The following is a 13,125-nucleotide window of genomic DNA, read 5'->3' on the forward strand; positions in this document are numbered from 1 at the left end:
CATATAAAACTTGTATCCTGTTAGGCGACTGGAATGGTGTTTTGGATGTTAAAAAAGACAAGATGGGACCTAAACAAAATGTGTCAACAAGAGCAAAATTGCCCAAAGCGTTTTGGGAAATGATGGATGACTGGGAGTTGAGAGATATCTGGCATGAAAGAAACCTGGAAGAAAAAGATTTTACTTTTTTTTCAGATAGACATCAATCCTTTTCAAGGATTGATTTTATATTAATTACTAACGATCTTTTATCCAGGGTGAAAAATACGAAGATTTGCTCAAGAACATTGACAGACCATAGTCCAGTTTGGCTGGAATTGGAGTATGAGAAAGGGCCTAGGAGGTCCTGGAGGTTAAATGATAATTTGTTTAGGTATGAAGAAAATGTAAAAGAGTGTAAAAAATTTATGAAAGAATTTTTTGTTATGAATATGCAAAAGGGCACATCGATGGAAATGGTATGGGATGCAAGTAAGGCATATATGCGAGGAATTTTGATATATTTGAATAATAAATATAGAAAGAAACAGGGGACAAAAAGAAAAGAATTAGAAGATGAGATTAGTAAACAGGAACGGGCTTTAGTAGCTAATCCAACAGATAAGAAAATTAAAGAGGCAATCAATTTATTGAAAGGTCAATTTAATATGTTAATAGCAGATCAAGTGGCAACTAATTTAAGATATGCAAAACATAATACTTTTTACAATGCCAATAAACCAGGCAGGTGGTTAGCATATTTGTTAAGGAAAAAGCAAAAATCAAGGACAATAGAGAGAATAAAATATAAGGGTAAAGAGGTTTATGAGCAACAATTGATTAAAAAATCTTTTTTAGAGTTTTATTCGAGGCTGTATACTGGTGATAAAATTAAAGATATAGATATAGATAGATATTTGCAGAAAGAGAATATTTATACAATTTCAAATGAGCAGAGGGATAGTTTAAATCAATCGATAACTTCTGAGGAAATTGCGTTAGCAATTAAGCAGTTGAAAGTGGGTAAAGCTCCTGGGACGGACGGTTTGACGGCTATTTACTATAAAACCTTATAGGAGGAAATGATAGAACCGCTGAAAGAATTATTTAACAATATACAACAGGGAGGAGAGGTACCTCCAACTTGGAAGACAGCATTTATTTCGTTGATCCCAAAAGAAGGGCATGACGATACAGATCCTAAAAATTATAGGCCAATTTCATTATTAAATACAGACTATAAGATATTTGCAAAAATTTTGGCAAATAGATTAATGACAGTCATGCAGCAAATGATTCACCATGATCAAACTGGTTTTATAAATGGTAGACAAATGAAGGGTAATGCAAGGCAAATTGTTAACTTATTAGAGTATTTGGGAAGGAACAACCAGGTCCCCGCAGTGCTTGTGTTCTTGGATGCTGAGAAAGCCTTTGATAGATTGAATTGGCAATTTTTACTTAAACTAATAGAAAGGATGCAATTTGGAGAACAATTTGTACAATCTATTAAGGCAATATATCAAAAACAAACAGCGCAAATAATAGTTAATGGTGGTTTAACAGATGTTTTTAACATAGAAAAAGGAACAAGGCAAGGCTGTCCCTTGTCCCCGTTATTGTTTATTTTGACGCTGGAAATTTTATTAAACAAGATATGCGAGATGAATACAATTAAGGGAATTAAAATTAGACAGCATGAATACAAGGTACGAGCATTTGCGGATGACCTGGTTGTTACCTTAACCCAACCGGTACAATCGATTACAGCCTTGATGGATATAACCTGCTTATACGGACAAGTATCTGGTTTTAAAATAAATGCAGCTAAAACAAAAATAATAGCTAAAAATATGGTTAGGAGCCAAAAAGAAGAGATAGAAAGGTTAACAGGATTTGAAGTAGTTAAGAAGGTTAAATATCTGGGGGTCTATATTATGACTGCAAATACGAAATTATATCAGTATAACTATGAACCATTATGGCACAAAATACAGAAAGAGTTGGACAACTGGAAAAAACTACAACTGTCTTTGCTGGGAAGGATAGCTGCTGTAAAAATGAATATTTTACCAAAATTTCTATTTCTTTTTCAAATGATACCTATACTTAAAAAAGATGAGAATTTGAAGGAATGGCAGAAGGGCATAAATAAGTTTGTGTGGGCAGGGAAGAAACCACGAGTCAAACAAAAGATATTGCAAGATACTAGAGAAAGAGGTGGTCTTAAGATGCCCAATTTAAGATTGTATTATGAAGCTGCTGCCCTCTCAGCAATCACAGATTGGATAAACTTAACGGAGGAAAAGATATTGAATATTGAAGGATATGGTTTGGTTTATGGCTGGCATGCTTACTTAGTGTATGATAAGAAAGTAGATAAGACTTTTAAAAGTCATATATTAAGAAATGCTCTATTGCGTGTCTGGAAAAAGTATAAATATAAACTAAATGATAGGTTACCAATATGGACAGTACCCAGACACGCGATAGAGAACATAAATTTAGAGCAAAAGCAAGATAAGATTACATATAAGGAACTCCTTTATAAGGAAGGAGTCAGACTACAGTTAAAATCCATGGAATAATTAAAAGAAGAAGGGATTATTAAGACTTGGTTTCAATATGGACAGCTGCTGGCCAGATGGAGAGAAGATCAAAAAATTGATATTTTGCAGCAGGATGAGAATTTGATAAAGCAAATAAGAGATGAAGGTCAAATGCACATAAAAAGGTTGTACAATGCATTATTGGAAATAGATTCAGAAACAGACTTAGTCAAGGATTGTATGATAAAATGGGCACAAAATGTAGGTGAACCAATAATGATGGAAACATGGGAAAAGATATGGGTTAGAAATGTAAGATTTACACAAGCACAAAATTTAAGGGAGAATTTTTACAAAATGTTTTATAGATGGCATTTAGACCCCAAAAAACTAGCTTGTATGTATCCAAATTTACAACCCAAGTGTTGGTGATGTGAGTGTGAAGATGCTACATATTTTCATATATGGTGGACATGTAAAAAGATTAAGGCTTTTTGGATAAAAATATGGTGGATTATTCAAAATATTTTGAAGAAAAAAATTAAATTTACACCACAGTTTTTTCTGTTGGGAATAGTTACGGATTGTACTGTAATAGAGACTAAGCTGGTTTTGAACTTAATAACAGCTGCCAGATTACTGGTGGCACAGTACTGGAAGAAGGAAGATCCACCTACTATTGAGGAATGGACATTAAAAGTTGTGCATTTGGCGGAAATGGCAAAAATTTCATCATACCTTAAAGACCATTCAAATGAGAGATATATATCGGAATGGAGAAAATGGATTGATTACATACAGAAGAAGTATCCGAATAAGAAGATTCACATAGCTTATGAATGAAATAATATTAAGTAGTTTATGTTTGTTTTTTCTGAGTTATAAGGAGTTAAGGACCTAGGGAGAATATGAAATGTAATAATTTGTTAGCACATTTTAGTTCTTGGTTTGTGAATGCTATACCCTGTGCTCGTTCTGGGAAGTCTAGGGAGGGGGGTGGGGGGAGGGAGGGGAAGGGAGGGTGGGAAGGGGAGGGGGGTTGAGGGGGGAAGGGTGGGGGGGTGAAAATGTTTGTATTTTTCATAAAACTTTTCAATAAAAAAAAAATTAATCTGAGAGATAATTTTATGACAGTGTAGTTTTTATATTGGACAAATGAGAGTGTAATGTTTCCATGTATTTCCTCTGTTTTACTTTTCCTCTGACAAAGCAAGAAGGAAAGATTCGAAGTATCTGTTTCTCCCACTGGGATGCGGAGTGGGTCAGAAGTGGGATGATCCAGCTCGTCTGGCCAATCACTGAGTCGGATAAACTTGGCCACGCCTACTCAGGCCTCCCTTCCTTCCAGTTTATTCGACTCAGTGGTTCTGACCAGTCGCATTCGCTGAGTCTCTCACTTCTGACAGATATTGGAGATCGTGTGTGTTGTTGGGGGCTTCAACTTTAAACGCAAACGACTGCCTCCGTTGCCTCTCGATCATCAGAGGGACGTGAGTGTGACTTTTCCTTTCAGCCCCCATTCTTCTTAGCGCTGTGCGTGCGGGCCATTTCAGTCGTCCTGGGCTGGAAACGCCGCCGCCGCGCTCCTCTGACAGCCGCCGACTTCAGCGCCCATCAGCTGAGGGGCGCGAAGATCGCGACGCTTCGGGGACCGGCACCTGGGTTTCCTCTTCGCCGCCCCGCTCCGCTGTCAGTCTCCGCCTCAGCGTCGATCAGCTGGAGGTCGGAGAAGCCGCAGAAGCCGCTGCCTGCCCAAAGGCTTCGTTCCGGCTTGTTGCTGCCGCCGCTCTTCCCAGCGATCGGGGAAGACGGCGTTTTGAACTGCGCTGCTCTTGCCTTGGCGTGGGGGGTGTCTGACACTTCCCCGCCAAATTTCCGTGCCGCCATCTTTGTTGCAGCCGTTAATTAGCCGCCATTTCCGCGCGCTTCTTTCATCGGCTGCTGGGACCTGCCTGATCTCCTTCCTTGGTGAGCTTTGCACTTGCCCCATATAAAAAAAAAAAAAAAAAAAAAGGAGAAGACGATTGGAGTAGGTCTGGGGTCCCTTTGTGGATTTTCGGTTATTTTAAAGAATATTTCAACTATTGGCGGCCATTTTGTCTGACCCTGGAGACTTGTTCCCGGGCAGCCATTTTATCTCTCAGCATAACAGTAAAAAAAAAAAAGAAAAAAAGAAAATTTCCTTGGTGGTTGGATTGCAGCGAACTTCCTAATTTATCCTTGATTTAAGATATCTGGGAAATTACAATGGATTATACTGCCTCTTTTCAAAATAATAATAATGATAATACTTACTGTTGTTCATTTGTGTGCAGATTCCTGCTGTGACACAACTTATCCATCGCTATGGCAGACCAGTCATCTTGCAAGATTGATTCTGGCCGTAAGGCCTCCTCAAAATCAAAACATACAAAAACGTCTCATCAGCATGATTCTGATCTGACTTCACATACCCATGGAGATAAGCCAAACCCGGATACCGGTCTTGATTCAGGGGTTGCAGAGGAGGCTGACTTGACCAGAGCCTTCTCTCCAGAACGTCAGGACAGCCTTCATGGCTCTCCAATTAGACAGGAGGGGGACCCCTTTGATTGCTCTATCCCTGTTCAGGATCCTCCACCAAGTAATCAACCTAAGTCAGATCTGGAGAACCTTCCACAATCAGTTCAGATATTAATTGCCAGGGCCATTTCTCATGGCATCCAAGCAGGCATCAGAGAGCATCGCTCTGTCTCTCTTGTCTCTGAGAGCCTTCATTCCAGAAGATCAAGGGTGTCTCCTGATGCCAGTCTTACAGGGTCCCCTGATCACTCCCCTGTTAGATCTAGAGGCAGTGCTGATATAGAACTAGAGGATGAACCTCAAAGGGAAGTGGATTTATCGGATGACGAATCCACTGCTCCTGATGTGCCAGCCTTTACCGGCCTTTTTCCCCAGGGACTTTTTAAATCACTGCTTCACAAGGCCAAAGTCACCTCGGGCCTAGTTGACACTGATTCTGTCCCATCAACTTCTGCCGCTTCCTCCAGTCAAGGCATATTTTCTGAACCAGTAACTGAGCAACTGTTTGTCCCAGCGCCAAAACTTTTCACTGATGTGGTTCGTAAACAATGGACTAATCCAACTTCTTTTCCTACTCCTAGTGGCTACGATCGTAGAAATTACAACATGGATCCTGTCCTGACTAGTCTTTTGCAGGTTCCCGAAGTCGATGGCCCTGTGGCAGCGCTTTCATCTTCGTCTCCTTTCATCTCAGGGGACACTTCTGAGGGACTTAAGCCGGAAGACCGTAAGTTTGATTCTTCTTTCAAGAAGGCTCACCAGGCCTCAGCTTGGGCAATTCAGGCCGCTACTGCGGCCTCATTCTTTTCACGGTCATCTCTATTATGGCTCCAGCAGCTTCAGTCCCGCTTACCAGCCCAGGAGGCCAGAGTCCATCAGGACCTAAATAAGATAATAGCTGCCACTCAATTCACCTCGGATGCCACGTTAAATGCTGCCAAATTTGCCTCGCGGGCTATGGCTTCTTCAGTCACTTCCCGTCGCCTTTTGTGGCTTACGCCTTGGCAAGCTGACCTCAAGGCCAAATGGTGTCTAGCTTCTACACCATACTCTGGGCCTAAATTATTTGGTGCTTCCCTTGAACCATTATTAGTGGAGGACAGGGATAAAAGGAAGGTCCTTCCTTCCATTACTAGACGAGCTGATCGCAGGGCTACCCCCTACTATCGCAGGCCCCCGGCCCGTAATTTTTTCCAGGAGGGCCCCAGTCAGAGACCTTACTCACAGGGTTCCTTTCGTCCCCAAGATAGAGGTTCCTACAGGGATAAATCCAAACCCTTCGCCCCTCAGAAACGGCCCTTTCGTGGAACTGGCGGACGTCAGTTCCGCCGCCAAAAGTGACTCTCGCTTGATAGCTCCCATTGGGGGGAGGTTGAGCCTGTTTCTCCCCGAATGGGCTCGCAGTACGACAGACCAATGGGTTCTTCATATCATCGAATTCGGCCTCCCATTGGAGTTCCTCTCCCGCCCTCCGAGCCGCTTCGTGCCTTGCCCTGTCTCCAGCTCCCTCAGCAAGCGAAATTTGATGGAGATCGCCATTCAGCATCTTCTGGAGATCAATGCTGTGGAGGACGTCCCTCGGGAGCAATGGAGGCAGGGATTTTACTCGATTCTTTTCGTGGTTCCGAAGCGCTCGGGGGGATGGAGAGCGATCCTAAATTTAAAATCCCTGAACACCCATTTAGTGTACCGCAAGTTCAGGATGAGTACGCTCAAATCTATCCTGGAGGGAATAAGACCCGGAGACTTCCTAGCCTCAATCGATCTCTCCGAGGCGTACCTTCATATACCTATAGAGCCAGCTCACCGGCGGTACCTCAGGTTCAGCTACGCGGGGCGTCACCTACAATACCGGGCCCTTCCATTTGGCCTGGCATCGGCCCCGCGCAGTTTCACCAAGATTCTGGCAGCCTTGATAGCTCACCTGCGGTCCGTACCAATTCGAATTCAGGCTTATCTGGACGATATTTTAATACAAGCCTCGTCCTACGACAGAGCCAGAACCAATGTATTTCTCACATTGCAAATATTACAGAATCATGGGTTTCTAGTCAACGAGCCCAAGAGTCAGTTGGTCCCTCAACAGCGCATAAATCATCTAGGCGCAGTCATAGACACGCAGGTGGGACAGGTGTTCCTCTCCCAGGAGAGGAAAGACAGCCTCAGATCTCTGATTCGGCATCTGTTACAAGATCCGACAGCTCCCAAGCTAGAATTGTCCCGTCTCCTGGGGAAACTAGCCTCATGCACAGACATAGTTCCCTGGGCTCGGCTTCATGCCCGCAGCCTTCAATGGCTGCTACTCCCCTATCAGCGGGCAAGGACAGCAGCCTCCAAATCCAAGATCAGGGTCCCCCTGTCAGTACACCGGTCTTTGCACTGGTGGCTATCCCCGGCTCTGGACAACGGATGCGTCTTCTTGGACACACATCCACTGATTATGACTACAGACGCCAGTCTGACGGGCTGGGGCGCGCACCTGGGTTCCCAGGTCGCTCAGGGGCGATGGTCCCCGACAGAAGCAAGGTCAAGTATCAATCTTCTGGAACTCAGGGCCATCCGCTTAGCTCTTCTGGCCTTTCATCAGACGGTGCAGGGACAACACTTACTAGTGCTTACAGACAATGTGTCAGCAAAGGCACATGTCAACCGCCAAGGGGAGACAAGGTCCAAGACCTTGATGCAGGAGGCTCTTCTTCTCGGGAGGTGGGCGGAATCCCACCTTCAATCCCTCAAGGCGGATCACATCGCGGGGAAGGACAACCTTCAGGCGGACTATCTCAGCCGCACCACGATAGACGCATCAGAATGGCGCCTCAGCCCCGCTCTGTTTTGGGACATCTGTCTCCGGTTCAGCCAGCCACAGGTAGACCTCCTTGCATCCCCAGAGAACGCACAGCTACGCCGATTCTTCACGCGCTACCCATCGCGGGGGGCAGAGGACACAAACGCTCTCCGTTGCCCCTGGCCTCAGGAGCTACTCTATGCGTTCCCGCCGATCCCATTGATCGCGCGGGTCCTTCGCAGAATTGTGGCCGAGAGAGCGGATGTGATCTTCATCGCTCCCTATTGGCCAAGAAGGCCATGGTTCTCCGACCTCGTAGCCCTCTCAACGACGGACCCTTGGCGGCTTCCTCCGGAGAAGGTGTCCCTCAGTCAAGGGACAATCCTACACCCAGAGCCCCAGTGGCTCAACCTAACCGCTTGGCGTTTGAAGGGCTGCTCTTGAGGGAAGCGAGGTACTCAGAAGATGTCATCCGGGTGATGCAGGCTGACAAGAAGGAGTCCACCATCAGACTCTACAACATCACGTGGAAGGTATTTATTTCGTGGTGCTCTGCGCGCGAAATTAACCCGTTGTCAGCTTCTGTTCCGCAGGTGTTGGAGTTCCTCCATGATGGCTACAGCAAGGGTCTAGCGCATAATACCCTCAAGCGGCATGTTGCAGCTCTCGCCACGGTGTTGTCTCCCAGGGACGGCGTGCCCCTGTCTCATCACCTTTCCATCCGGAGATTCCTACGTGGGGTACGAAATCTGCGTCCACCCGTGGTACACCGATATCCCACATGGGACTTGCCACATGTATTGTCAGCCTTGACAGGTCCACCCTTCGAACCTCTCCGGACTGCCTCCCTTAGATTTCTAACCATGAAAGTGGCTTTCCTGGTGGCCGTGACTTCGGCTCGCCGCATTTCTGAACTGGCAGCTCTATCAGTCAGGCCAGACTTATGTGTGATACACCCAGATAGGGTAATTCTTAGACTGGACCCGGCATTCGTGCCAAAAATTAACTCACGGTTCCATCGTGAACAGGAAGTGATCCTGCCTAACTTTTGCCCAAATCCATCTCACCCACTAGAACACAAATGGCGGACCCTTGATGTTCGCAGGGCTTTAAAAATATATATCTCTCGGACCGCACCCTCAAGACGCTCCGAAGCCCTATTTATTTCCTTTCAACCTTCATCTTTGGGATCCAAAGTTTCTTCTGCCACCATAGGGCGTTGGATCCGAGCTTGTATTTCCAAAGCTTATGACTCACGATCTGTCCCCATTCCACGTCATATTACAGCTCACTCCACACGGAGTGCAGCTACTACCGCTGCTTGGGCCACGCAGGCCTCCCTCGAGGAAATTTGCCGGGCAGCTACCTGGGCCTCTCCTGTTCCATTCATCAAGCATTACCGTTTGGACACCTTTGCCTCCGCCGAGGCAGCCTTCGGACGGAGAGTCCTCCAACAGGTTCACCTGGCACCTCGACATCGACCTTCGCAGACCTCCCGCCCGACGAATTAGCAAGCTTGGGTATGTCCCACTTCTGACCCACTCCGCATCCCAGTGGGAGAAGAGGCGTTGGACTTACCGTGAACGCTCTTTCTCCAGGGGATGCGGAGTGGGTCAGCCCCTCCCGTCTGCGATTTCTCCTTTGTATTTTCTAGGCTTGAGACTGTTTTGCAGATCTGCCTTCGTCGAACAAACTGGAAGGAAGGGAGGCCTGAGTAGGCGTGGCCAAGTTTATCCGACTCAGTGATTGGCCAGACGAGCTGGATCATCCCACTTCTGACCCACTCCGCATCCCCTGGAGAAAGAGCGTTCACGGTAAGTCCAACGCCTCTTTCAATTTAAACCTCCTACATTTCTTACCGCATTGTTATAATTAGCTTAATGAAGTTCAATAATTTTGGACTGGCTTGGAATTTTCAGAGTTTTTCAACATATTTGGAGAATGCTAGTTGGAGAAGGATAGTTTAAATGTTAGTTTATAGAAACAAATTAGAACCAAACTTTTACTACCATAACTTGACCAATGTAGCTTGTTCAGCTCAGACTTAACTGCTGCTCATTCAAATTAAAATCTTTCTTCTCCCTCTCCCACTCTTGATATTAGGTTTTAAAACTAATACTTTGTTGGATTGCATGCCCAATTATGATCATAGCTTTCTTGCATAATTTTTAAGAAATTGTTTATACTTCAGTATATTTTGATAGCTAAACTGGTAGTGCATAGTTTCCTCTTTGTGGCCAATTAATTGTTTCATTTAATCAAATATTGTTATGTCTCATATATCTACAGAATTTCTGTTAGGCATTATAAAAATAGTCAGTAATTTTACTGTGTTCTGGGATGACTGTAATATTTAGATTGTAAACATTTAACTGTGTTGACTTATGCTAACTATAATATTTATAGATCTCCATTGAGTTTGTTTTACTAGCTTGAGTTTTGTCTATTTGCAGGCAAATCGGCAGCGGAGTCGAAGCATGGCTTCCCTGAAAGACATATTTTCCAAGGTGAATTGTCTCCTTACACCAGGTACTTGAAAGTTAAGAGCCACCATATATATTGTACTAGGCTTAATCTGATGCTAACCACGTGGCAAACTACAATCAGTAAAAGGTTGGTAATCCACAACTTTGGCTTGCATTCGAATCAACTTTGTGCTATCTTGCTAATATTCATGATGGTTCATTTTGTTTGGGTGGTTTTTTTTAGCTTTACAAATATGAAACATTTTCAAAACACCTGATGATCTGAAGAACTTTAGAATCATGGCAGATAAAATGGGAAAGAATGAGACACGCACACTCCTTTGGGGAAGCAAAAGAGACCCTATAGTTAGAATGATTTTATGTCCTATTGTTTCACCTATTTATTTTTCTATCCAAAAATGGAAGTGGGGGGAAGCTAATGCTACTGTGAGGTAGATTAATGGCCATTTTGAAGTTAAGACATTCAGAAAGGGTGCTTTATGGTCCACAAAGCATTTCCAGCCATCATAAAATATCATGGGCCGCCCATCCCACAGTCACACGATAGTGATCTGAGTGCTTGTGTCAGCTAGCTGGATGCTGGCTGCCAAAAAATATTGGGGGAGAGAACTGTGGAGAAGTTTACATTGCAACTTTGCAACTGTGGTTATTCTCAAGGCCATGTCAGTTTGCTCTGGTATGCAGTGGCCTCCGGTTGCCTAGCTACAAGCTGGGCTGTATACTGTATCTGTATCTGTGCTGATCCCGCTCTGTGCCTCAGAGCTTGCTTGAAACTGTTTGCATTCAGTTTGTTCCTAGTAAAAGTACTTTTCTCTAAATCTATGGAGCCAAGGATTTTTCTTTCCTAGGAATTGAACAGAGGCAGCCCTGACAGCTTGGCAATCTGTTTGCACTTAACAACTTATACCAAGCACACCATGATCACATCTTTCAAAAGATGCACCACATCTTTCAAAAATCCTGGAACACTGGGGAACTACCAGAGGACTGGAAAAGAGCTGATGTGGTTCCCATCTTCAAAAAAGGAAAAAAAAAAAACCAGACCCAGGAAACTACAGACTAATCAGCTTAACATCAATACCCGGGAAGATACTGGAAAAGATAATTAAATTAAAAAAATCAGATCTGCCAACACCTAGAAATGTGTAAAGTAATAACTAGCAGTCAGCACGGGTTTGTTAAAAGCAGATCATGCCAAACCAATCTTATTTCATTCTTCAACATAGTGACTAAATTAGTGGACCAACAAAATACTGTGGACATAATATACTTAGACTTCAGCAAGGCATTTGACAAAGTACAACCTACTTCTTTGTAAGCTAGAAAAAAGTGGGATAGATAGTATCACCACCAGATGGATTCGCAGCTGGCTGACAAACCATACTCAATGAATAGTCCTTAATGGGTCTAAGTCTACATGGAGAGAAGTAAAAAGTGGGGTGCCACAAGGTTGTCTTAGGCCAGTACTCTTCAATATCTTCATAAATGACTTAGATGAGGGAATAGAAGGGGAACTCACCAAATTTGCAGATGATACTAAGCTGGCAGGAATAGCTAACACCCTAGAAGATAGGCTCAAGATCCAGATGGATCTTGAGTGACTTGAACACTGGGCCCTATCTAACAAAATGAAATTCAATGTAGAGAAAAGTAAAGTCTTACACTTCGGTAAGAAAAACCAAAAGTACACATATAACTGGGGGAAACCAGGCTTAATAGCAGTGACTGTGAGAGGGATCTTGGGGTCTTAGTGGACAATCAGCTAAATATGAGCAAGCAGTGTGCAGTGGCAGCTAAAAAAGCCAATGCAATCCTAAATTGCATTAACGGGGGAATACAATCAAGATCAAATGAGGTACTAATACCACTCTATAAAGCCCTAATAAGACCATACTTAGAGTACTGCATCCAGTTTTGGTCACCACACTATAAAGAAGATGCTGAGACTCTAGAAAAAGAGCAGAGGAGAGCAACCAGGATGATTAGGGGACTGGAGACTAAAACATGAAGAACAGTTACATGAACTGGGCATGGCTAGTCTAGTGAAGAGAAGGACAAGGGGAGACATGATAGCAGTGTTCCAATATTTGAGGGGCTGCCACAGAGAGGAGGGGGTCAAGCTATTTTCCAAAGCACCTGTAGGCCAGACAAGGAATAATGGATGGAAACTGACCAAGGAGAAATTCAACCAGTGGTGAAATCTAAAATTTTTTGCTACCGGTTCTGTGGGTGTGGCTTGGTGGGCGTGGCTTGGTGGTCATGAAACCGTGCGGGCATGGTCAACCTGACGTCACTCATGTCACTCACTCTTAGAGCCAGGAACTGCACATTCTGAAGCACATTCTGCCCTTCTGAAGCCCCCAGTGCTTTGAGTTTCCCTCTGGCTTGACTGCCCAAGCGAACCTCGGAGCCTTCTCTTGCTCCGCTCTCCATTCTGGAGGGCCGCGCATCCCCCCCACCAATCCTCCTTACAAACCGCCTGCCCTGCTTCTGCAGAGGCAGAGCCTCCCCTTTGCAGGGCGATCCAAAGAGGGGAGAGAGATGCTGCAGAAAAAGCTGCCTTCCACTGGGCCTCCTCCTGCAGCCAAACGCGCCCAGCCGTGCGTGCCCTTTCCTCAAATGGGCTGTGCATGGGACGTTTGGAGAGCAAGTGAGCAAGGGAACATTCCAACCTCTGTTTTTGTGTGTGTGTGAGGGAGGGAGGGAGCAATCTTAAGCCGAGGCCAGCCCTGCTCCATCCCCACCATTGTGCGGCTGAGCAAGG

The 13,125-nt window shown here is 44.6% G+C and overlaps 1 protein-coding gene across 11 annotated transcripts in view; it reads left to right on the forward strand.

The window, feature by feature from the left end:
- The window catches only part of LOC117661898 (uncharacterized), an 86,097-nt gene that overhangs the window by 46,692 nt on the left and 26,280 nt on the right, over positions 1 to 13,125 (forward strand). For all 11 annotated transcript variants that reach the window (XM_087888413.1, XM_087888408.1, XM_060690253.2 and 8 more), the window contains one exon: positions 10,329 to 10,404. In XM_087888413.1, the coding sequence (XP_087744539.1) occupies positions 10,329 to 10,404 (76 nt within the window). The remainder of the gene's footprint in view (positions 1 to 10,328; positions 10,405 to 13,125) is intronic.

Source organism: Pantherophis guttatus, chromosome 2, assembly GCF_059756535.1.
Source record: "Pantherophis guttatus breed Tessera chromosome 2, ASM5975653v1, whole genome shotgun sequence".
In the NCBI taxonomy this organism is placed as follows: domain Eukaryota; kingdom Metazoa; phylum Chordata; class Lepidosauria; order Squamata; family Colubridae; genus Pantherophis; species Pantherophis guttatus.